This window comes from Thunnus thynnus, chromosome 4 (assembly GCF_963924715.1).
Source record: "Thunnus thynnus chromosome 4, fThuThy2.1, whole genome shotgun sequence".
NCBI classification, from domain to species: Eukaryota; Metazoa; Chordata; class Actinopteri; order Scombriformes; family Scombridae; genus Thunnus; species Thunnus thynnus.
This window is the reverse complement of record NC_089520.1, coordinates 35,223,211-35,250,355: the sequence shown is the minus strand read 5'-3', so window position 1 is coordinate 35,250,355 and position 27,145 is coordinate 35,223,211. Positions and strand designations below refer to the sequence as shown.

The 27,145-nt window shown below is 41.4% G+C and overlaps 2 protein-coding genes across 2 annotated transcripts; both read right to left on the bottom strand.

Annotated features, from left to right (window-relative positions):
* Nucleotides 1–123: 123 nt before the first annotated feature.
* On the bottom strand, nt 124–8,521 carry cyb561d1 (cytochrome b561 family, member D1). The gene is made up of 4 exons (XM_067588499.1): nt 8,119–8,521; nt 7,673–8,012; nt 6,376–6,413; nt 124–3,984 (listed from the first exon to the last, which is right to left on the bottom strand). Exons 2-4 carry the CDS (start codon nt 7,827–7,829, stop codon nt 3,478–3,480), a joined length of 702 nt encoding a protein of 233 aa, XP_067444600.1. The 5' UTR covers nt 7,830–8,012; nt 8,119–8,521; the 3' UTR covers nt 124–3,477.
* Nucleotides 8,522–9,601: 1,080 nt separating this feature from the next.
* On the bottom strand, nt 9,602–26,326 carry atxn7l2a (ataxin 7-like 2a). Its single transcript, XM_067588482.1, has 10 exons — nt 26,144–26,326; nt 25,029–25,097; nt 23,826–24,165; nt 21,527–21,777; nt 19,501–19,583; nt 15,763–15,974; nt 14,959–15,139; nt 13,896–14,017; nt 11,458–12,424; nt 9,602–10,064 (listed from the first exon to the last, which is right to left on the bottom strand). Exons 1-10 carry the CDS (start codon nt 26,271–26,273, stop codon nt 10,047–10,049), a joined length of 2,373 nt encoding a protein of 790 aa, XP_067444583.1. The 5' UTR covers nt 26,274–26,326; the 3' UTR covers nt 9,602–10,046.
* Between the last annotated feature and the right edge of the window lie 819 nt (nt 26,327–27,145).

Genomic DNA, 27,145 nt, shown 5'->3' with positions numbered 1-27,145 from the left:
ACATGAAATCACACCATCAAAACAAATACTAGAGATGGTTCATCACCAGTACAGCTTGTTTTTTTAAAGATTCTGTTATTAAGGTGGATTTGTCTCATTATGAATAAAAACACATGATCAAAATTCAAATGTATGTATTTGTTTATTAGAGAAGGTTCACAGGCAGCAACCTGCTGGCGAGAATGGGGTAAGTACAAACCTCACAACCTCCACTCTGATCATCCCACTAACACACAGCACAGGCTCATACAGCAAAGTCCTGAGTAGTAAACTGAACCAACAATACATTTATCTGTGAGCGAGTTGTGCTCAGTAGGATATCAGAGTATATTCATGACATTTGATGAAGGGAAGAATAAATTCTAAGGCGAAAGATTACACAGGTCTCCAAAAGGTGAGAGTATAATTAGAAAATTCACACAGTTTCTGGAATTTTACTTTCCACTATTTTATCAAGAAAATTTTGACTTAAAAAGAACATTAAAAAAATACTTTCCAATTGTGTACATTCATTGCATTACATGATTTTCATCCATCTGAAACTAGATTGAAAACCATTAACAAAAGCTGAAGGAACAGTCAAAATGTCAGACTAAACAGAGAAGGTCTAATATTGCCTGATTTCTCTTACAATTTCCCATTATTAAGTGCATTCTACATTGATGAGTGCTTTAGAAGAACCTTAATATGTTTGCTGTCTTAAAGCCATGCAGTGATCTATAATGAGCTTAGTATTATGTCAAAAAGGAAACTACTGATTTGTATTTGTATGGGCTGCCTAGTAGTGATTAAGACAAAGTTGAGACAAGGTGCTGGAGGATCAGTACATCCAGTCGGTCTTTGTGCATCAGGTTTGCTCCAGAATTTAAAAATAGTTCACATTAATCTGTCCCACCAGGGTCTCCCAGAGTGTCGTCCTGATTATTGCGCCTGAAATAATAGAATCTGCAGCTGCTTTTCTGCAAAACTGCAAAGCAAAGCAACTTCTTTGTGCTATCTGGGACTTTTTTTTGCCCTGAATTCAGCCTGTCAGGTAGTACTTGCTCCCAGGCTGTAGCTCTCCCAACAAGCTCCATGTGCATCAGATGATTAGTTTGATGGTTAAAAATGGGCAGGATGTTAATCTCTGCCGAGGAAGATGACTTCAGATGCTCATTTATAAGGATGCCGGTTTGCTGAGACCAAGTTTTGATGGATTTGCCCTTGGCTTGATCTGACTTGGATGGAAAAGTGCTGTGATTGGTTCAGTTTCGAAATCTTCTCATGTGACTGTTTTCAGAGGTATTGAGAGGACAGGACAAAGTGTTAAACTCTTTCAATTAATGAAGGGATTGGATTCATTTGCGTTAGTTTGGTTCCTGGAGGGACTGACTGATGACGTCTTTGCTAGAGGAAAGCTTGTACCTTTGCCTTTGTTTGACAAAGCAACACAAGAGCGAGTGCACATTCATTCACTGTTTACATAGGCAAAAAATCACAAAGAACACGGCTAACAGATAGCCACATAAAAGACAGAATGCTAAATGTCACATGTACACACTGAAAAAAAACAAAAAGTTTATGAACCAGAGGTGCTACATGTAGCTCTGCATACAGTTTATCTGTCACGTCAATGACAATAGTATATCATTTGTGTAATCAATTAAAGGCCTTAGTGAGGAAACCGTTCCGCCGATCATGCTAATGCTAATGTTGTACTAATTAAGAGCACATTTCCCATGAACCTTATTGCTTTCTGTAATGATACATGTGCCCTTACCAAAAAAAACTTGGACCATGAGGCTCAGTGTAGCTCACAATACTCTATTCAATGGTGTCATTTGTTTACAACTATTGTATTAATTCTTGTGGCCATTCTCTATTAAAGCTGCAAAACTGATTTTTGTGAACACTAGAGGAAAGAATAACAGTTATAGCTAACAGGTTAGCAACTGTTGCTCTGTGTCCAGCAGACAGAGCAACGTTAGCATTCAATTGGAGTAATTTTTCTGCTCATCTGTTCTGGTTTCCATTAACTCCTGAGAAAAATGTCTTTAGCAGCTAGATATTCCACTGTCTTGACCAGCTAGCTAACTATGTCCATCTGTTTTGGAGACGGTGGATCTATCTATCAAAGCTTTTTGCTGAGGCAACCGTCTGCTGACTGATGAAGGTGCTGAGACGACTCCACAGTAAATGTGCCATAAAGCCAAAACAATGAACTAAAGAGGCTAAAAAAGCTTTGCAAAATCTGCAGGGTTTGTGATTATTCTTTGTGGGTTCATCACTGCAGGTGTCCATGTACACATTACACATATTCATCCGCTGTAAGTATGAAAAATATAGTATATTTGTGGAGTTTTAGTGCTAAAGGCTCCATGTAGCACCTGTAAGCAGACAAGACAGACACAACACAAAAATATCATAAATGAATAAATAAATACAATTTACAGGCTGGTATATAATCAACCACAGCACCTTCATTGCAGAAGCTGCCTCCTAACACATTCAGTGTTTCACTAAACAGCAGTCGCTGCTTTATATCCCTTCACAAAGAGTCTCTTTTGCTTTCACTGCATATGTAGTGCAAATATTCCTCTGGAGAGGCAACAGATGAAAGTAGTTCAATCGCAGAGATGTAGACCAGCTCAGCTCTGCCTCCAGCAGTTTGTCGGATTGATGAGCATACCCCATGTGTCCTGTGGTGCACATTGGAGCATGGCGATTCACATACTGTGCATAGTGTCATCCCTCTGTGTTTCTCATTTCAACAGGAGTTGCAGCTTGAGGACACCAAATGTTTTGAGCTGCAGAGATTCTACTGGCCTGATAGATGCTGGCTCTCTCCTGAGTGTATTGAAGTGTGTGAAGTTCAAGAGGTATCAGGGGTAGCATTTTTGAAAATTTGACATTTTTGAAGCGCACAACTTAGTCATTTATGCCCTCAAATGAATAACTTCTGCCCAAAAATGTGTTATTTGTACCCTCAAATTAATTTATTCCTCAAATTGCTTCAATCATTAATCAAATGGAATAAATGTGATAACTAACATGATAACAGTTAAAAATGAGGTATAAACTCATGAAAACATATTGCATTCTTAATTCAAGAATACAAATTGATCATTAGAGGGCACAAATGATCAAAATCAACTGTGGTGTTTTGAGTTTTGCATGTTGGGTCTCAGTGCCACCAAGACCACATCCCTTTGCCTAATCAGGATTTTCTGGCTCCAGTAACTGACACAGATGGCAGCAAGCAGTAAAACTAGATTCCAGGCTTCAAGCCTTCCCTTGAGAAACCTGTGTTTGAAGACAGACACTTGCATTTTCATGTTCTTCTTCTGTCTGTGAGACTACTAGTATATAAAGCAGTTTGCTTTAATGATTTCATCTTCAAATGCTGCTTTAGCCTTTGATTTTGAGTGTCTGGCCCTCTGAGTACAACATCAATCCACTATGGCCACGGTGTAAATACAATCTCATCCTCTGTGCCTCCTAGCTGGTGATCTTCTTGCGGGGCAGGTAGCCATTAGTGATCTGATTCATCACCACCAGGGCAGGAAAGAGGGGCAGCAGGAGGAAGGCCCACCATGCCACCCCTTTAACGGTAGCCTGGAACCAGTCTGAGAACATGGCTGACATCACAGTCACCGTGGCCAGCAGGTAGACCACTAGGCCGCAGGTGGCGTGGTACAGCTTCAACCTCTGTGTAGGTAAGGTCAGACGCAGCAGCTTGGGGAAGATGACGCAGACACCACAGGCCGCTTGGATCAGGGTGGCTGCCAATGTGCAGATGCCCAACAGGCTGTGCCAGGTGACCAGGTGGGGGCGCTCTGACACGTTCTTGCTGGCCACCATGAAGCCAAGCCCAGTAGCCGCAACTATCAGGACCAGAGCCTGGCAGAACCAATGGAGACGGATTTTGCCCTTCCGAGACTTGAAGCAGAAGGGGGATCCTTCAGCTGAGAAGAGGAGGATGCCTTCAGTCATACACAGGCAGTACTGGAGGAGGATGAAAAGAAAGAAATGTGGTAAAAAATAAAAAAAACCCAAACATGTCATTATTTTGAGCAAGTGTAAGTAAATGGATATAAAAAGAGGTGTTCCCATGTAAGAACATCATGGATGAGGTTGAGGCGTATTTTCTCATACTGGGAGATCATTGTGGCTTGGTGACATTTAGCTAATAGTGTGGTATGATTCACCAGTGAGGATTTTAAGGATAATTAGGTTAGATTAGATAATAGATTAGATTAGGTCAGGTTAAAACTACAGTGACCGGAAATTAGTGAATTTGATCAGTAATTTAGAACAGTGTTTATTCTGCGAGATGTCCCAATATATGATTTTATCAGACACCTGCCAGCCAATCAGAAATCAGTATTATTACAGTATGTTTGCATCATTGTACAAACATACATATCATTAAAGCCCTGAACCGTTGAGGGTTGAGTTGTAATAAACAGTTTCACATACAGTAGGTCTGATACAGAATCGACTGTTGCATAACTTTCTGCCAAAGCAACTGTCAGTGGTTGGTCTGTTTGAATGTCAATCAAAAAAAAACAACCTTTCCATATCAGAGGGGACAGCTGTTGTATGATAATGGTAGAAAAATAACAACCAAGTGGAACAGACTTTATACTGAGACTGGGGTTTTGATGATATGTCATTTTTAATAAAAAGACTATCATCCCAATAAATCAGTTTAACTCTAGTGAGTGTGTGTGTGTGTGTGACACAGTGAGGTTATAAATAGCCTTCTATTGTATGTGCTTTGAATTCATTTCTGTGAAAGAAAAGGTGTGACGTCAATCAAAGATTTGCAGCTGAAAGGGAGAAATAGTTGTGATGTTTGTACGGTGAGTTATCATGGCTGACATACTGCTGACATACCGCTGGGACGACTGACTCATCACGCTGTACTGCCGTGACTCGCAGAAGAAGCCGTTTCAGTGTGAAAAGCTGCGCTCACCAACATATTCTAGGTCAGTTTGTAACACAATAGCTGACGCAGTGATGCAACACAGTCGTCAGTGTTACCACTCCCTCCTCCCAACCCTTCCTATCTATTATTCACAGTGGAAAGAGGGATGGAGACACGACGACTAGAGGGCGTGAAGGTGAAGATATGTGGAGAGCTGACGGGAGAGTTCATATTCAACTGGAGAAATACTTTATTCTGTTATTAATTTGATGTCATTTCTTTCTAATCTAAATGTAATCAGCTTCTTTACATCCTGACTGAAGCTGTATGTGTGTTAATCATTACTGAAGACACCAAACTGTTGTATCATTCCTAATGATAATTCATCTACATGACTACATGGTTTTTACATCTCCAAATGTCTAAAATGGAGGACATCAAAGCAGATAGTAACATGACACTTTCTACTTATAATTGTTACATTAGATTACATTCATTTGGCAGATGCTTCCATTTCTCCCCTGCGCTCACACTGGGAGTGAGGAGGAGTTATAGTATAGAGCTAGAACGATTAACCACTTCACTCATTAGTTGACTGAAAATTAAGTAGCAACTAATATGATAATTGGTGAATCATGAGAGTCATTTCAGAAGCAAAAAAGCCAAAGTGTTGATGTTTTTTTCCTTTTCTTGACATTATTGTAAAATTCATATCTTTGGGTTTTCTGGTTGGACAAAACAAGATTTGAAGTCGTCACCTTTAGCTCTGGGAAATTGTGATTAGGCGTTTTTTTTTAAAATTGTTTTCTGATGTTTTGTACACTAAATGATTATTAAAATGACGTAATAATTGAAAATGAAAATAACTGTTAGTTGCAGCACTAGTTCTTTATCTTCAACAGGAGAAGCAGTGGATTCAACTAATCAAGCTTTCAGCACACAGTCTTCTTCAGGATAGATTGTTGTGTATTTATCCTAAAGGAGGCAGTGTGCTGGAATGTTGATCTTCATCTGTTCTATAAATTCAGAGTTGTGCGGCTTTTTCACTTCTTTTGATGTCAGTTTGCATTATTTTGTCATAAGTAAGAAATGATAAATTGTAATTATGAAACATGTAAATCATGCTTACAAAACATCAGCTCATATTATTGTTTCTTTGGTGAATGCAATGCAATTCCTCCACTATGTACAATAGCTACATGTTTAAAAAGTATACATCTGCATCTCACTGATGATTTTAGAATGTTATATGTTTGTACTAACTGATCATCTATAATGACTATATAAACATCATTTCAAATTAAACTGATAAAAGCTGAGCACAAACTGAACGCAGATCCTAAAGCACTGTCGGGTTTAGTCACAGTAAAAATGACAAGGTGTGTGTGTGTGTGTGTGTGTGTGTGTGTGTGTAAGAGAAGGAAAGACATGGAGAAAGTGAAGTCATATATGGACAGCAAACTTACTGCAACAGACATGCACACTGGATGCCAAGAGAACAGACCTGCAACAAAGAGAAACAGCGCTAAGCAATCTGAGACTAACAGAATGTTCACAGATGTTATTGATTCATTCATGACAAAACTGTTGCATGATTCACAAAACTAATTGTTGTAGGTCTACAGTAGGACTCCCTCTAACTTTTGTTTCTGAACCAGTTTCTATTGCTTTCAAGAAAATTATAAATGACTATCAAATGATCCAAAATGAAGAACCTGATATGACAGCTAAAGGACAGAGTGGGAGCAGATCACACAATACTGTATTTTAACTCTGATTGTTTTAATTGACTGAGAAAATAACTTGATCAGAGTTTTGTAATAGATTCATTGATTATGTTGTTTATCAATCACATATACCAGTCAGTCACTGGTCCCAGCTTCTCAAATGTTAGGACTAGAAACAGTTTTTTTCTGTTTCACCTCATTGTAAATTTGACAGTTAGAAATTATTCATGTTTGAAAAAATATCATAGATGAATTGATAATGAAAATGATTACTTTCTACTCTAATAGAAATGGGTAGAAATACTACACATACCTACACAATTACAAGTCTCCAGAGTAATATTACAGCAGTATTACACATAATAAATATCCTAAACTGTGATAAATACTACAAACATTGATCCAGTGAATCCTTCAAATGTATCAGGGAGGAGAATACATGAAGTTTGCATTACTTTATTAAATGTATCTAACTATGAAGGAAGCAGTCTGTCTGTCTGTCTGTCCTTCGTTTTTCTCGACAACTATTCATCCGATCGACTTCACACCTGGCAGGTGTATTGCTGAGGACTGAAGGACGTGCAGTGTCCAGTGTGAGGCTGTTTGGTTCTCCAGACAGCTGCCAACAGCATTACTGGACACAAAGAATCAGCCCGTTTCTAACAGGCTCTGCTCTAGTATATTATACATTTCAGATTGCTAAATTTAGCCTAATAAATTCACTGAGACATGGGAACTAGTCTTTAAAAATATGAAAACTTGACAAAGTTTAAGGCTGTATGAAGAGGCTAATGCTAATGCTAGAGGCTAATTTTGCTATTAAATATAAAGTGTACTATATTTAAATGGTTTATTCACATTAGTAATGCTTAAACCAGACAAAAAACAAGTAATTACTAGAGCCCCAATAAAGAAACCCCTGATTAAATTGCTGTAAACTCTATTGCACTAATCCTGTACCAACCGTGGCGGTTTAAATAGAAAATAATTTGGATTTAATGGCTAAAGCAGGTGATAAATCCATGTCTGCACTCACTGGTTCCGGGTCTTGACAGCAGGGAGATGATGAGGCTCAGGCCCAGGCCAGTGACATGAGCCGCTATCACCGCCGCCCTCCGCATCCACACATACAGCCAGAAGTCCCGCATCCCCAGCCCCTCTCCCACCGGGCTGTACTCCACATCAGCCCGCATGCTGTCTGCCAGCTCCTACGGCGCGTGTGCTGCTGGGACTCTGCACGAGCGCCATACTTACTGAGTTAAGAAGGAGGAACAGACTCGAACAGGCGGCCAGATGTACATGACTGTAGTCAAGCTACACGCAACCACAATATTGTACTTCCGGTTTGTAGTTATTCGCGACAAGGTTATCCCAGCCTAATCAAAAAATAAAAAGTGCATTATATAAATGTGTAACGGGGACGCTCAAATAAATATATTGATTGAAAGATGCTGACCAATGTGGTAGAAGGGAAAAACTAACTTCCGGTCGTAGTTTAGGATAATTTGACGATACAAATGACTGTAATCCCTCCGAGTCAAATCCAGTCCTGTGGATTAAACATGTAGGTCAGACACCGAATGACATGCAGAAACATGAGCAGCAGCAGGACGGCGGCTGGACATCAGCCATGGATGTATAATAAGACCTTATAATAACAGGCATGATATCAGCTGCAGCAGCAGCCTGACAGCTTGTTGTCGACTTGTTTGAACATCTCCCACACATCATCTGAAAACAAAGTCCCGGCCGTTTGACAGGCTGTCGCTCACATAGTGACACAAAATCATCAAGGTTGCAAACTCGTAAACGTCTCTGCTGATGATGGTTCGTGTTTTGGTTTCACTTCCTGGTTTGAATCTATGCCGAAGAGTGTGAGAAGATTTCCATTTCCTGATCAGCCACATGACGGTTGTTTCTCTCTACAGTGACCTGCTGATAACATTAAGCAAAGTTTGTGCCTCGTGTATTATAATGAATGATAAGCAGTCATGTAATGTCATTATGAAAGGCACAGACTAGCACCAAGGGCTCCATATAAACCAAGGAGATGGAACTGGGTACATTTACTCAAAGCTACAGGAAGTACACCTATTTCATTTTTATTATCCATCCTCCTTTCATAGGTTCTGATTAGTGCCCAGATTGTTCTGCATTAATCATTTGGATCATAGCCTGTATGAAGTGTATGGTTACCATATATTGTATGAATTGATTCATTATTCAGTATTTTGAGATGTCCAATTGTTTTGTGTTGTAACTGGTGTCAGCAGCACAATACATTTCATCAACTGAACACAGTCCCTGCAGACACCACTATATATATATATAAGTAAAAACAAACTGAATGCAATACAGTATGGTGTGGAATGTGAGTCAGGAGTTTTAGACAGAAACAAATTTATAAATTAAAGACAGCCTGTGGAGACTTTACAAACAGTTACAATATGCTCCAGCCTCCAGAATGAAAGCTGCATATTGCATTTTAATGACTAAATCATTCTTCCTGTCACTCAGAGTGCTGCTCAGTTTCCTCCTTTCCTCTCCTCCACACTCACCTTGTGTGCAGTGTCTTCTCCACACCTTCACTCTCCTTCCAGAGCTTAAACTGAACTGAGCTGTAACATCACTGCAGTAGAACAATTAGTATTATTCCAGACTCATGCTGTGTACCCAGGCACTGTTCAAACTTATATTGGAAACTTATTTTAAACTCTATGTGGGATTCAAAAGTTCCTCAAGATGGCTTACACAGTATGTCAAGCTGAATGTTTGGCAAATTTAAAATACAATTATTCATGAAGTGTCACTCACAGTGAGCATTTTATAGCTTCAATGGAGTGTTGGAACAAGCAGAGGCAGAACATCAATAGGATACAGTCACACACTGTGCAGACTTTACTTGTGAAGAAGAGATAAGAGCTTAAATATAAACACATATAGCCTTAAAAATAAGTCACAGAAACAAAGTGTAAAGGACATTTTTAATCCATTTTTATAAACCAACATATTTAATTTAGCAGCATAACCGGATGGTCTTGAGGTATTTCTAAATCCATACTCTGAATTTCATCCCACCCTCCCTCTCCCAGTTCTCCCTCAGACATTCATCCAGACACAGACCCACACACCCAGTTGTGATTCACACCAACAGATCCATACTGCACCAACTCTGCACATACAAACACAACCCAACACACTCATACATGAGCGTATGCTCAATAGACAAAAGGCAGACGAGTGTGCGCTCACGCACACGCACACACACACACACACGCAGGCACGCACACACACGCAGGCACGCACACACACGCACACACACACACACACACACACACTTGAGTCCTGTTGCCTCAGTCTTGGACTGAGCAGAGCTGGCTCCCTCATAGTGGCTTGTAAGGCAGGCACACTTAATGGTGCAGTTTTGGCTGTGGGACAAAAAAGAGAAGATATTATTACTTTAATTTTGACAATTGTTTGTACATTCACTTCAGAATGGTTAATAATGGAGTGAAATAAAACAAAGTGACATACAGGGTGTTAGAAAAGTCAGAATCAGAACACGAGCTGATTTTTAAACAACACCGTTCATTTTTCCAGTCCCGGGCACTGAACATCATCAGGGAGCGTACCTTTTAAGTCATGCTGTATTGTGGGTAGCTTTCAATGTAAAATACATAGCTGATAAGGTTTCAGCTTCAATCTGCTAACCTCTGTTAACACCCACAGAGGACCTGCGCTTTCTGGAAGGTCGAAATTACAGGGTCTTCTTTAATGGGAAAAATATATCTCCAGACGGGGTTAATTCAGTCACACAGCTCACCGTGTCCACACAGAGAGTGTGGTGTGAGCAGCACATTTAGCAGCTTCTACGCAGAAAGACATGGTGTTGTTGAGAAATAGCCTGCAGGTAGGCTGACTAACTTTTTAGAGCTAAAATTGAGCCTTTATTACTGTTTTGCAACTGTCTGAGTTGCATTAGAGCAAACTCATGTCTGGCCTATAAAACTAACTAAAAGATATAAAAACCAGCCTGCAGAACACATGCTGTCATATTCTGATTAGTAACTGATTCCTATGTGATACAGATTTTTTTAGACATTATATGTAAATTTCAGCAACGATAGAATTTCACGTTGGCAGAATTGTCTGCAGAAAAATGGGTTTTGGGTAACACTTCCCGCCTGTGGTCTTGGAAGGTGGCTTTGAAAAGTTTGTAGCTGGCTCCTTTGCAGAGGACTGCAGCTGTGGTCAGCTTGGATTCACAGTAGTTACAGTGGATTCCACTGGTGACCCAGTTTCACATCAAAAGTTTCTCAAAGTCAGCAAAAACTTTTAATACCACTACTACTGTTCAATACTCAAAACAACTGTGATGTGGAGTATTCCTTTAAAATCAGACTATGCACAACAGTGTGTGTTCATGTCTACAGCTCTGGTTTGCTTAAATTTGGCTTTTCACACATTTCTGGGCACTTATAAGTTCTTGAAGATGTGTTATATGGGCATCTTTAACAAGGTAAAAAAAAAAAAAAAAAAAAGCAGCTGCAAGCCATGCAATCATGGTTAGAAAGAAAAAAAATCCACATCAGTGTTGTTTTTTGTCAGATTGCAGTGTTCACCGCCTGCTTCTTCACAGCCTGTAGAGGCTTTACAGATGCCGTTACATCCCTCTACACTTGATTACAAATCATGAAGATAAATGTTGTTTTGACCGCTAACAATACGCCTCAGCCTCCAGAATAAAAGCTGCATATTGCATTTTTAATGACTAAATTATTCTTCCTGTCACTTTCTTGGTTTCCTCTCCTCCACACTCACCTTCTGTGTGCCCAGTTTCTTCTCCACGCCCCCAGCCAGCCCCCCGCCTTTACTGTCCTTCCAGGGGTAGAAGTTAGAGCGAGGAGAGGAGGAGGAGGTGGCAGAGGTGGAAGAGGAGGAGGAGGGCAGGCGGTGCGCTGAGGGTTTAGAGGAGGGCGAGTGCTCCTCGATGCCGCCCCCTTTGCGTTTCTTCACCAGCCCCTGGTGCTCAAAGCCCCTCCCACTGCCCTGCCCGTGCAGTCCTGAGTCCCCCATGCCACCCCGGCTGTGGGAGTTGTTGGTGGCAGAGGAGGGGTCTGGGGGTGATGAATGGCCCAGAGGAGGGTGTGTCCGTCTGTAGGTCCAGACCGCCTTTGCAGCTGGTGAGTGGGACTCTGAGGGGGAGGGCTGGGGACGGGGTTTGCTGCTGGGGGAAAGCGTGCCATTGGTCTGTCCGTGTGGGAGAGGCGAGGGTATGGGGGCTTTAGATGAGGAAGATGAGGAGGAGGAAGAAGCGGAGGGTGGGCGGCCCCGGTCCTGGAGGACGATGCAGTTCCTGTCGGGGCCTGAGTGCTCCCCTTCCTGGGAGGGGGCTTTGCGCTTGCGGAGGGCAGCGGCAGCAGCAGCCTCCTCTCGCAGCTTCAGCATCTGCTTGCTGGGACGCCCCACTGGGTTCTTGGCTCGCCCAGGACCCCCCTGACGCACCGCGACAGGCTTAGCCGGAGACACCAGATGACTGCCACCCAAACCACCACCACTGCCCCCAGAGTTCTCTGATTGTATGGCTGTCGGGGGTCTCCCTGGCCCACGACTGGAAGAGGAGGAGGAGGAGGATGCAGTTTTGAGGGAGGAGCTGATATGACTTCCTGTGCGGACTTTAGAATGCAAAGAGGAGGAGGACGTGGTGGCTATGGAGGAGGGGGATGAGGAGGTGATGGTCTTGGCTGAGGGAGGTGGAGACTGAAGCTCTGTGGCTTGAGGTATTTTCCTGGATTAAGAGAAAATAAATCCGTAAATATCTATAAAAAAACAGCTTGATCATAAAAAAAAAATCTTTGAACTGTTTGACCTTGATGTTGTGTATTATTGCAAGTTGTTAACTAATGCATCAACCTTTGTTGAAGGTTTCCCATGGACACCCAGGGTGATATTGATACAGAACTGATCTGACCAATCTATGTAAAATATTTAATGATACAACTGCAAAATAAAATATGACTTATTAGTTTCTCTCCCTGTTTTTTGTGCTTTATTTGACTTCATTTCATTTTAAGAGTATGCAAATTTTGGTTAAAAAAAAAAAAAAAACAGTAGTGAAGCAGGATTACTGAGCAGCTGCATTGAAACAGATTTGCTAGTAACCAAGTTACTGACGGTCAGCTCAGAGTCCTAGTTGTAGTAGTAGTGATGACGTAGTTCCTTGTGGTCTTCATTTGTTAGCTAATGTTAGCTACGTTAGCTAACGTTAACTGGCCGACTAATCTCACTTGAGAATATTGTCCTTTCCGAAATGTTGTGAGTTATGTTTGTTTGGAGTTAGTGTGTGTCTTGCTATGGAGAATCTATCTATTTTGTGGTGCGAACACAGCATCCATACACTCTCTGACGTACAGCCAATCATAAAGTCATCTGTAAACACAGGACCCAAAGCTGATCCAGATCTGGTACTTACTCTGATGATCTGCCTAAACCTTACTTCTTAGATTCGGCTTTCTTCCTTATGTGCATGTACATGTAGTTAATATCAGCTGATATTCAAAGGAAATGAGTCTCCATCTTACTGCCAACTTCACAGACTCTTCCCCACTCCTGTTGTGGGCAGCAGAAAACACCATCTGCTTCATCTATCACAGACTGAGCAGTAGCTTTCACTGAAGTTTATCTGCATTACCAGCACACAGGATCTGATGTAAATAGCCCTCACCCATCAACAGTGGGTGACAGTCTACAAAGAAACTGGATGGAGGTGGAAAGAGAGTGGTACATTTGATCATCACCCATCATCATTCACCACTCAGCATTTTAAACATGTCATTGATGATTAACAAATTTCATCTGCGTGATCGGGAAGGTGGAAGAGTGTCATTAAAAGTAGCAGCCAATCGGGGCTGAATATTTGTAGAGTAGGCATGTCATCCATCTGGCACTGACAGCTCAACCAGTTCAAACACTGTACACAAGGCAGAGCCACTAACCCTCATTACATAATTAAGAGCCAATCATGGATTTGCCTTTCCAGGGGCTTTAAGAAAAATACATTTATAATTAGCCAAGAAAGCCTTATTTTCAGTCACCCACAATTAAAAGAGAATAGCAAGGGCCATTTAGAAAATGAGAATATATTAAGTAGCTTTTGATATAGTGAGGAAAAGTAACGTAAGTTATTGTTTCCTTACAAAAAACTCCAAAGGATTAACTCCATAAAGGCACAGCAGGAATGTGAGGTTAAGGTTTCTTACTTCCAAAGATGGGCGCTGATGTGCTGCTCCAGCATGCTGCTGAGAGCCGACCTCAGGTGGTGAAGTCTCCGGTCAAACGTGTAGATGCCATGACCCAACGCATGGCTGCCGAATGAACACACCTAGAGAGAGAGAAGACTTGTTTAGAAATCTGTTACACGATTGTCCTCTCTTGTTATCTGTAACATTGAGGGTCAGTGGTTGCTTAGAAACAACTTCCACATCTGACATCCAGTCTTTTTAATGCAACTATGAAGCCGCAGAAAATCGCGTTTCATTGGTGTGTTGATTCTGCTTGATCTATTTTTAGGTAAAATGGGAACAACCTCTGCAAGAAATGTGAAAATGACTATTTACCAATTACCATCCATGCCTTTATCTGAACTCAAAGTGATAAATATGGCATGTAGAATTTAGGGCCCCTTCTAGATAAAAAAAAAAACAGAACTCCCTGACACTTTTATTCTCTGAATGAGTATATGAGAATAAAGACACTGAGAAATGGACTGCTGTAAAAAGAAGAATGAGGAGTATTCAATACAATGCAAGAATGGAAAACCAAAGTGAATATCTAAAAGAACTTGTCTGTCTAGTCAGGTGTGGAACGCTAAGGACATGCAGGAAGATTTAGCTGGAGCATCGGCCCACTGAGTGTTAGTTGCACAAACATGATTTGCCTCACGATGGAAAGCTACCTGTGATCTCATCACAAGACCTCAGTGTGCAACACTCATAAGCCAGAGGATTTTTAGAACAAAACTACTATCGTCTGATGACACAAGATTTAGTTAATAAAAATAAAGCATTAGGGGTGAATGTCACTATGCTTTGTAGGTGCGTTGTATTCATGGATGTCCATTTTAAACTGGAATTCACACTGGATAATGAAATATGCCTATAGTAGCTCAGAGCAATTGTTTTCTAACACATAAGCCATAACAATATGAGAAGATGATAGTATGCCAGGACAAATTTCTGCCCTCTACAGGTCAGAAAATTCTTAATGCAGTTTTAAACAACAACAAAAAAGAGTTTGCAAGTTAAACGAGTTAAAACTGCTCACCGCTAGCGGTCTGGGATGTGCGGCAGAAGATGGAAACTCAACGGGCTCCTCCGGTCCTTCTGCCTCGCTTTCATCGCTGGAGATTCTTCCATGAACCAGAGGTGAGGGGGCTCGGAGACTTCCCTCATCCTGCCGCTGCTTCTCCTCCTCCGGGGTGCTCTCTGATATGGCTGTGGACCGACTGAAGAACACAAATTCAAACTGTTGGTTTGATCTGTACGTTAATATACTAATACTCACTGTCTCACAGTGATTGACTGTGTTATGTCTCTAACATACAGGAACATAATCTACTTTGTTGTGTAGCTGCCACTTGGAATGAAGAATTTGTACATATTAGAACATGGATCCAGTTCTAACATTATCATCTCTAACTTGTCGTGTGAAGAATCTTTGAATATCTTGAAAAGTGCTCTATAATAAAAGTATATTATAATTGATATTATTGTTATTAATAAGTAATTTAGTCAAGACAGAGAGAACAACAGAGCACAGGACAATGAGTGAGAATAAGGAAACAGAGCAGCTATATTTGGTAATTACATAATGTCATTCCTTGTAATTCTGTGTTTGCTGTAAGAAAGGAGTACAAAGAAGTTTGTTCAATATATCTTCCTGTGTACTGCATTTGCAGGAGCTAACCACGCATCACTGCTCCAAGTCAAATAATGTTTGATCAGCTGTGGTAGTTAAAAAACAAGAGTTATTACTGTGTCTGTTATGTTGGTGGTTTAGAATCTCTAGTAAAGGCCCTTGCTGCAGTCATGTATGCATCACTAGCTAGTTTCAGTAAAGCTCACCAACCTGAAAGCAGGGAGGCTGGCCAGAGGTCTCCTGCAGTGTGGAGCCCCAGCCTGCTCCCTGGGGGCCTCTGGGCTGGGGGAGCGTCCAGTAGAGGAGCCTCCGTCCAGGGATTGTGCCCCTTTCTCACGAACCTTGGTTTTGAGTTCTGCCACTAGCTGGTCGAAGTTCTTGCTGCGGCCCACCACCTTCCTCCGCTGGTGAATGGAGTGGATCTGAGGACCAGGACGCAGGATACAGGCAGTTAGACACTAACTCATTAACTTGATTAACTAAGACAGTGAGCGGTTATGACTGTGACTACTGCCCAGCAACTGTTGCACAAGCTACCTCTGCTGTTGGTCATACTAACACTCTGTACACATATACTACAGGTTCTATTTACTCTAATCTCATCACATAGCCAAACATAGCAGGTTGTAGCTTAGAATACAGGACATGGTTAGCAATATGACATGTAGAAACATAGAAAGTATCTTTTCATTGATTGTTTGCTGGTGAAGAAGTGCATAATTCAGGAAATTACCATTCATATTTGCTCATACATCATTTCCTCAGTGTGCTTTCTGTGGTTACCATAGTCACATGACGGGCCATGACGGTAAGTTGAAATAGTTGAAGCACTATTGACTCTGACAGCAGCACTAAATAGCTGTGCACATTTGCAAGAGTGGCAGCCGCCCTCCTCCTCGCCACTGCTGGCTTGTTTACACTAGAAACAATGGAGGCAGCAGCCTCTCAGGAACTGAGAACAACTTCTAGCTGAAAAGGGGAATGTGGAAGGTACGCTTAAAGACAGTTGGGCTCAGGTAAAGAAGAACCTGATTCTAATTAGCTAACAAGCCACTGACGACCATCAGCTGTTTCCCACTTTACTCCTGACAACTTTGTTACATGACCATACTTTCTTCTTGTTGGTTGTTTCTTCTTCTTCACCACGCAAATGATTTTCTGATCATCCACTAGACTTGTGCTCCTCGGTCTACCAGCTCATTTGCCATATTCTAGTTTTCCTGTGTGCACCTGCTTTTTAGAATGAACCCAACTGTTGATTTTGGCAAACCAACTGCCTTTGATATCACTCTGATAGATTTATTAATATCTTCTTTACTTGCATGGTCACCTCTTTACTCCCCATATTGACAGAAAATTCCACCTCAATCTAAATTCTTGACTCTCCATCAACTCCATCAAGTCACGTGTGAGCTTTTTTGTGCTGAACTAACATTGAAACGACACACAGCTGCCCAACAAACATTTTGGAACCCCTAAACTTTGAGCACTACATGTTCAAAAGGCCATATCTCCTGCATAATACTTGTCAAATTAAAGCTGAGACTTGGCACTTTAATGTGGTATCCGTTACTTTATTTCAAATTGAATGTGCTGAAGCACAGAGCCTGAAGAACAAACAATATGTAACTGGTTTTGTTCTGTCTTGTTGTTTTAGTTTGATGTTCTGTCACTTTCTATAAAGTGATCCTGGAGAAACAATATTTAACTTAAACTGTATTATGACAAAATAAACTTTTGAGTTCACCATTAATCTCTCCAACTAAAAAAATATATATATACACTGTATATATCTCTAATAGTAAAGTGTTTCAATGAAAGGGTTCAGCTAAACTAATCATATCATTAAGTTCATTAAGAATGGTGGCTGCTGTTTATTTAGTCAGCTCCATAGTTCACTTGCAGGTCACAGCACAGTGTGTTATGAGATGTCTCACTTTTTTAACAAAGTGCACCGAGCATTTTTGACAACTGCTGGACTCAGAGCAAGTCAACAACACATTGGGGACAAATTGGGATTCAGGCTTTTAACAGCTGATAGACTTTCATCAAAAAAAAAAGCCTGGATTGGCCCTGATCTGGCTCCGTATGCTACTCATCACTAACTGATGTATCATTTATTCTAGGAAAATAATGTACACTGAGACAATAATAATGTGTTGTCTTCAAGTTGCATTAGTCTTTTAGCTATTCACACATAATGTGAGAGCTCATTCAAGAGGCCTAATTAAGTCATTAAGTAGCACTATTGCTGTTATCGTTGTATTTACAGTGCTGCTGTGCTAACGACAAAACAACACATTTATCATTTCATTCACTTGTAATCGCCACAACTTTTGCATAATATTTTCTTCCTAGTAGCAGGTGGAACGTCAGAAAATCAGGCATCTACTGAGAGCCTGTTCACCTCCAGAGCAGGTATAAGATGGAAGCTGTGTTCCTGCATGTCTTTCCCGTCACTACTGTCATTTCCTGTTAATCAGGTCATCCTGTCTCTACTGGGCTGGATGTTGCCTCTCACACTCACTTCCTCCTTCTCTCATACACACACACACATACACACACAACCATATAAGGACTCTTCCTGTGCTGGGAGCCATTTTCACCGCTCAGTGTCAGTCAGTGCAGATCAGTAGCAGGAGCAGTGACTATTGTTTCATTCATTTTAAAACTACTCTGATCTCATATCATTATCGCTCTTTTATCCACTGTTTCAGTGGTGATTTCATTCAAAGTGTGATGGATGGGATCAGACTTTGGATGTGATAGATGTGTAGTAGATGTGTGTGGCGCTGTATGCAAGGTTGCACACATGGATCTTATGATTTATTGAGATGAAAGCAACTATCAGTTCATCAGCTGCAGAATAACAGCTTCACACAAATACAAAGCACATATGATAGAAGACAATATATTGGTAATTATTCTTCAAAGAGCAATTAACTTCCACCTTACAGCAATTCACTCACTTACAGTGCATTAACGGCTGTATGACAAAGCAGAGATATAAAAACACACAGAAGGTTCAACTGATTGCCAGAGGCATCCACTAAACTTGTTCTATCACTGCATTACTCCAAGAGATTGGTTTGAGTTTTTTTCAAATGTCAGAAATCTATGTGGTAACTTGTTGGCATAAGATTTTATGTCATTCTTTTAGCGGGCATAGACATACAGGTATCACACAATATCAAACACACCCAAATGAGGGAATCATGTGTTTCGGAAGCATACTCTTCCCTCCAGAGTTCCACACACTTGGAGAATCTATTCAGAGGAGCAATCAAGCTGTTCTGTTCTGGACAACACCTTACTAACACACTCCAAGTTTTCCTTTCATTCCTCACACATTGTTACATCACCTAATATAACTAGGAGACTAGTTTACCACAACTGTTGCTATTGCTGATCAGTGCATCCCTGCAAGACATATTGAGACTGACAATAAGAAATACATGAACAATCTAACTCTTTAAATGAAATCAAAATTCCAGATGAGTTCCAGATGAGTTATTAAAATCATCATGGGACTGACAAAATATATTCTGACACTGTCTGTCTTAATTACCATTTACTTATTTATTATTGTATAGAGCATTTAGCCACGTAGAATCTTATCTTTATCTAAATGCTTCTATCACTTCTCTCTTCCCATAGCTTGTTGTTTACTGTCAATGATCTGATAAAAGGCACAACGCCAAAAATATCTGATTTGTTGGCCGTTGTCCGTGTGATGAAGTGACCACAAACTCACAGCCTACTTCCCTGCTCTCATGTGTACTAATTGGGTCTAAAGCAAAGGGGACAGAACCAGATGCTGAAATGAAGCCTCTCAACTATTTACTGATCTACACAAAGAAAACAAAACTCAAAACAAGGAAAAAGGGGAAAACGAGCAGTGACATGAAAATCTGAGGCAAAAAGAAGCAGAGTGTGTTTAGAGCTTACATTGCATGTGAGGAGGCGAGTGCAGACTTTCTTCCGGTCGGGGTCAAGGACGCCGCAGTGTTTGTCCAAGTCACATTCTCTCTCTGAGGACACACAGAGAGCATCTCAGCTACATCACCACACAGTCAACAAACAATCCAAAACATGTCAGTTTTTCTAGAACCCCCGTCCCACAGTGTTGCCAACAAACATCTAGTTAAAAAAAACCCAGACATTTAAAAATTCTAGAATTTTTTACTTAAATGTGTTGTACAGGCTGGACTAGCAGCCACTTGACACCCTGTCTACACAGGAGGCTTTTCAGTCAGATGGAACAGATACACTTCTATTTTAATGAATACAGCTGTCTACACAGACTGCACCACGGCCTGTGTTTCAGTCACGCTTTACACAAATAATCACAACCCATAGAGTCTCTTTAAGTTCAAGTCTATTTTCTTTAGTTTATCATGTATAACTACAATTATTGTGTACTGGGCTCTGATTACTGCCAAAACATGGGTGAATTCACAGCAGTACTGAGCCAAAACGCATCCTGCATAGACACCAGCCCTCCAAACACTGCCTTTTCTCCCCCAAAACAGAGCTGAAATAGTCTGCAAGTGTTTAAATCTTAAAATGCTGGCTTGGTATTTCGTGTATTCCGGGAAAACTGAGCTTTTGTAAGCAATGACATAAGCTGCCCAGTGAGGGGCCGTGTGGCAATGAAGTTTCTGCCTCTAACTTTCCCCTGTGATCGATCATATTAAATGTAATTATAGCCCATCATGCAGCAGAGCTGCTGCTGTCATTAAAATAGTTATGTTGATATTGCCAGACAACTTCACGATTATAAAATAATGATTTTATCACCATAGTCCAGCATCTTGGGGATTACTACTGGTTAAGAGTGTTTAAGAGTCGCAATTATAACACTAGAATCAAGCTTGTTCCATTGTCTGACAACAGAACCAGGAAAATATGTAAATGAGACCAACTATATCTTGAAATCAGCTGTGTTAAAACACAATACAGGTGATCACAGAGAGCAGGAAGATTTATAGGGCTGATAGAGTAACTGACTGTGGCTAAGACATTTTTCCTCTTCTCTGTATTTTAAATATGAGCACAGTATAGACATAGTCTGACAAAAGACATAGCAGATACGCAGAAGTAGAATGCTCCGACGAAAGAAAAGAAAGCAGAGTAAGTTCAACTTGAATTAACTTTTGTGCTGATCAAACAGCATAAATCTACTTGGCGTTTAACTTGTGATTGTCAAGACAGTGGAAGACAAGATTGTCACCATGCTAACTTTTCAGAGTTGTAAAATTGTGCCTCGTGCGTTTTGGTGAAATCAACAAGCCACGTATTGCTTGAGTTTACACTACACTACACTGGCCTTAGGACACTACAGCAGTTTCTGTGTGGTACCTGTGTTGTAGCTGAACTAGCAGCTCTACTATGAGAGGCTCTCCGGTGTGTGTGTGTGTGTCTGTAGGGGAGTGTCAGTACATAGCTGTATCCCTGCTCATGGTAAACGTTACCACAGTTATCGATGGGCCTATTTGTCATGTTTACTGCCAAAGAAAAGTAATGACTCTCCCATTCATGTACGATATTGTCTCTCTGCCATCTCTCATCAGGCTTGCTAACTCCACCAGCAGTTATGTGTTACCGTTATGTTATGCTACAGTAAGCCAGTGTTCTGGTTTTTATACTTGGCGCGGCAGCTGATATACAAAATATACCTTGGAGTCTTAGATATTTCGTCACGACCAGGGAGGGGCAGAAAATTCAGCTGAAATAAATTTTCAAATGCAAGCAGATACAAATAAGTTCATTTTGAGCAGAAAAGGCAATTATTGTGTTTGAAAAATCTCCTGTATCATCATATGCCAACATAAGCCTATATGATTATGTGTGCAGTGTAAAAAAAGGTTTAGTGTGTAGTTACCCTTTAAACATGAACAGACTACATGATAAGTATTCATCCTTTAACCTCTCACTTTTTCCATATTACCCAAATCTGTCCATCTGTACTCACTGGAGGCCACTTTGTTGTAGGGTCTGGGGATCCGGTGGCTTGGCACCGCAGGGGCCAGAGAGGAGTCCTTCCTCTGGGTGGGGGGCCTGTCATTGGGTGAAGGCCTGCTAGGTGGTGTGCCTCCGTGCGGCCAGGGGGGATCTCTGAGGGATGGTGGAGGAGAGCTCATCGGAGGCTCCAGAGGCGGCGGTTGTTTGAATACTGATGACTCTGTGTGGCTGCTGTGGGAGGACTTTTCCAGCGGGGAATGTCTGGGTGATGGGAGGAGAAGGACCGATAAAGTTAACTTGTTGGATTACCTTTCAGCAGCTGGCAAAATCAAAAAACGTCTACTTTTTAAAACAAAACTGTTGTCCTGACTTTTCAATGCTTTTTCTGTGTGTAGAATCTCATAGTACATGTTGACCAAAATAATAGCTACAGTTTATGTTAAGCTGCAAAAATCACATGTTTAGATTCAGTTTGGCTTTGATGTGATTGGCTGAGGGTCAAGCAACCAGAGCCAACAGACTGTGTTCAGAGACATTGTTATAATCAATCAGTATTTAATCTTCATTTACTGACTGAACCTATCACATGCCTTACAGCCATGATAAATGGATCCTCTCTCATTTTTGGCTGGATCGCAACAGCGGGGCCAGCCCTAGAACATGTGAATGTCTGTCCCTGACTGACTGACTGACTGACTGACTGAGTCACTGACTGAGTGATGGGGTTATGCCATTGGCTGGCTGAAGCCTGGGACAGCCAAGTATCCCAGAATGCATTTCGCACCAACCGGTAGCAGAGCCAGGCTAAAAGCTGTTGAAATGTTTGCTGTACTATTAATCTGTCACTTTAAGTTTTAATATTTGTTCAAGTGAGAAAGTAACCACTTAGATTCCCAATATGTGGTCAGTTTATCCAAATAATGCCCATTTGGAAATTTGCTGACATTTTCAGAGATGTTTTTGGAGCTGCTGGCCAGGTGAGACCAGCTGCTCATCTCAGCTGCTAGCAGCCCGACTCCTGAGATGATTGGCCGGTCAACGTCCATCGTCATCCCAGAGAGAACATGATCCAATGAACTGATCTGTGCAGCTCTGTGGTCATTTACAACTGGCTCTAATGTCTCTGTAGCATTTGGATATGTAACTCCTTTTGGAAGCTTCATGTTTTTACTGGTCAAACAGTTTGACTTAGTCTTGTTTCCTTGTATTTTTCTTCAAGAGGGGCTGTTTTTCCATTCTTAACTTAGTGGATTTAACATGTGAAGCCCTTTGAAGCTGGTGCATATCTAGTTTGTAGGATGCCTTTCACCAACTTGGTCCAAACCTCCTCTAACTGGATTCCAGTTTTATCTTTCATAGACTTTTCATTTTGCTGACTTTTGATTCCACGTCAATTTGACTACGTCTCTCGTTTTGATTTCCTGTTCTCGTTCTCTTCCTTCTATTTAAAAGAGTCAACATCCTCAATCACAATCTAATTGTACACAAACCAGCAAAACTTTACAAACAGCAGTCAAATTATCTCCTCAACTGCAAGACATTCAATTTTCACTAACTGAAGCAAGAAGTTGTAAAATTTGTCAACAAAATTGGGTTGTGTGATGTCAGCATGTTTATGTTATAATTATGAAATGCAAAAAATCATTGCATACAATTTAACAACGCTAAACTGGCTAGGACTATAAGGAAGTGAAACAATAGGTCAGCTGATAGAGAACCTTTATGAGTGTTCTGTTGTGTCCTAGACAACAAGAACAGTAAGAATATAATATGGAATTTATATATATATGATATAATGACGAACTCATATCAATTTGCAACATTTGGGAATAGAATTCCTGATGTTGTATCACAGTATACACATACTGCTTCTACTCCAGAACCTGAGGTGTAAAGATAACAGCCAATATGTCCAAATAGTAACGAGATAACGTTGAGGTATTTGTATTGAGGTTATTGTAGGTTTACTGATCTGGTACCAATTTTGGCCAAAGATTTTGTCAATGTTGTTCTGCTCTCTGTACAGAAGAAAGGGTATGTATGGAGACTTACAACTTAGAATAACCATATATTTTCACTGAAGTTAACACATTTTCAGCCCGAGTGGACATGTGAATGTTTCAGCCCATTTCTCAGCCCTATTGCAAACAAGCTTTTTCAAATTAAGTTTTGCATCAGTGGATCAAAACGTAGGACAAGACTCCAAACATCAAAGATTGTCAATTTTCTTATGAAGTTCTTTTTTTTTTTTTCCAATGACCCCTTATTTCTGCTCTCTACTTTCTACCCAACTTGCCCCGTCCTCTTACCGTACTCCATCCTTGGAGTTTTTGGAGTGTCTGTACTGGGGTGGTGTGGAAGGGGAAGGCGGGGTTGCCCGTAACGATCCAACACCTTGGCCTCGACCCTCCCATGATGAAGCAGAAGCAGCGTTGGTCCCGTGGGAAGGAGAGTGGCCATGGTGGGGCCTCTGCTGGGGCTGGGGAGCAGGGGTGGGAGAGCGCAGTCGGGCATACAGCTTGGCCAGAGGGCCATGTCTCCTCTCGCAGTGCTTTTCAAAAGCCTGCGGCTTCACTACTTGGCCACAATGGCTGCACACCACCAAGTAGAAGTCATCATGGCCAGGGTAGAGGCCAAAGATGGACATGTCTGTGAGGAAAGTGGAAAGAAGGACTGTTAAAAGAGGAAATATAACAAATGTACCCACCAGGCTATAGAAATTAGCTTCTCACTTAAAAATAAAACATGTGAAATGCATTAGCAGCAGTCTCTCGCACAAAAGAGATTGTGATCTCAATGAGATTACCTGATTAAATAAAGGTTATATGCGTCAGCCTGTGATAGAATGGCGGCCTGTTCAGCAGGGTGCACCCCACTTTGTGCCCAATGTGAGCAGGGATAGACTCCAGCCACATACAACCATGAACAGAATAAGTACTGAAACAACTGAGACAAATCCCAGAGTAGATGTATACTAGGTGAGAAAAGGCGGGTGACAAAAGGTAGAGAAAACTTAAATTATAAACCCAGAACAAATATATCAGCTCCAGGTTATTCTTATTAATCATCTAATTGTTTTAACTTTCATTCCCATGTGACATAGATTGCAGCATGAGTGTGACTAGGTGAACATATACACATACTGTGACAGTATTCTTTATGATTTATCATGTCATGCTCTGGCACGCATACACAAAAACACAAAGGGGGAATGTCTGTCAGACAGCTGCTGCTACAGCCAGGCTAAGTGCCAGAAGGTGCCTAAGCACAACAGTACCCAGCTCTAATGCTCGCCCTGGTCTCTGCAAACCAGCCAACTTATTTACTCATTGTCTCTGGGTAAGAGACCCAAGAGAAGCTGAGGCACAGGTCATTGAGACTTTACAGGTCAGTGTACTCATACAGTAATGTAAACACACAAGTAAGGTTTTCAGATTATGCTTTCTTGTTTCAAGATGTTCCAAATAACAACAGCCTTGACTTGTCTTGTAGATGATAGCGTGAAGACTTACCCTCCTTGCAGAGTGACATAGCCTCTGCAGCCTTTTTGCCATTCTTGCTGTAATCATCCACATCAGGGCCTAAAACATCACACATTAGATACATGTTCAGTAAGCCCCTTGGGGTCAGGTGTTATCCTAAAGTTGAATATCAAGTTCATCTTTAAGACAAAGCCTAGTCTTACTGTACAAATTCCGCACATCAACAGTCCCTTAAGCTATGTTATATAAAGGACTGATTTGCAGGTCAACTGCTTATCCACTGACTGTGCTAGTCAACCAAAAGGACCCTGAGCAGTACTCAATTCAATCGTAGTTTGTTAACAACAAAAAGTAGCTAATGTTGTTGTGAGGTGTAGAAGGACTTTATTTGATAGTTATTGACAGAGTAGCACTTGGAGGGATGCCAGACAATGAGTGAGCGCACATACTTAAAAGCTGGGAAGGGCAAGAACACTTTTTGGGGCACGAGTCACACATGAGATTTCCTCTCGCATACAGAGATGTTAATATCGGTTAAATAGAGGCGGTGACGCTGGCAATCAAAGGGGAGCATTAAAATGAAGCGAAAAGAACACAGAGTAACGTTTGCTAATATCAAAGGCTGGGCCAGCATTTACATGGTGGCAACAGCATCAGACTCCTCCTCCGTCACCGGTGTCTACTCTGAATCCTCTTGCTAGCGTTAGCATGCTAATGCTAACTGCCTCGTCCTCAACGGCTAGTCTGGCTAGCTAGCCTGCTAGCCTAGCTTTCCACGGCAAGAAGTTGCTCGCCCCACCATCCACACTAGCCTCCTTCCGCTCTGATGCCACCGCTGCCCGGCTCGGTTCACTCAAATGAAACGCACCCCTTTAACGCTGGCAGCTTATATTATGACCACAGCCGTAAAATGTGCACTATAATTGCTACATTTTAATAACTATCACTTATTTTTTTCTTGAAGACAGCGTATGCGGGGGGAGCTGGGAGAGAGCAACATGTTACCCACCCAGCACTAGGACCCGGCAGGGTCTTTGTTTGGGTAACATGGTTAGCTCTGTCCTCCGTTTCCACGAAAATAAACCCCGGTGCTTTGGATAAATGGCTTCATAGCTGCCGGTGTTTGCGTCAATGTGCTTCCTTACCATCCGCCGCTGTCACACCGGCCCACTCGGCCCAGGCAGTCCAGCTTTGACCCACGAAATCATCGAGGCTAGGCACCCGCCGATCCAGAGCAGCCATTACTTTTACTGCGCGTTCACGCACCGCCATCATCACTGCGCGGCAAGCAGCTTACGTCATATCTCGCGCTCTCGACAGGATAGGAACTTCCTGCGTGCGCGTACTTGGGACACCCACACCCGGAGAGGCAGGGTGCTGGCATAGAAAGACTCTGTGATGTCATTTCGTCTTTCTTTACAACTTTCAAATATTAATGCAGTGTGGCTTCTGAGTCTGAAAACACAACAATGCGAAGAGGAGAAGAAGAACAGGGAGATATGTTGAGCCAATTAACAAACAGGCAAAAGCACTTCAAAATTCGAATTAAGTAGGCTAGACACAAGAAAACATTTTAAAGAGATAGAAATACCTGTAGAAATGTAAACTCATGCCCAGGTAAACACATAGCCTATGGGGCAAGGTAGTTGCATTGAACCTTTCACAGAGGCAGTTATACAGTGAAGATGTGCATTAGAACAACACTTGAAAACCCCACAAAATAGGAAAACAAATCAACGAACCCCAAGTTGAACTCCAAAACCGAGAGGAATTAATAGAGCCTTTCCATTATTTATAACCAATAAAGACAATGCAAGGGCTTTTTTTTTTTTTTTTTTTAAATACACTGTTGGGGCCTGAACCCCACACATCTTCCCTTTGTGCATTGTGTATATACCCTGTCAATTCCAAGTTCCCATTAGCACTCCACACAAACACCTAGAAAGCAGCAAGTACTCTTGATATGGAATTCAACCTGGCCCTAGGTTAGCTATGTGTCATTTAGTTTTTGGTATTTGATTCAAAACAACTTTATTTGGGAGCATTCACCATGTCAGCATAATATAGAATAACATAGTCAAGGTCTAAATATTGACACAGTGCCGTTATAAAAGACCCAGGGAAGTTGCCCATTTCCCCCTGTTGAG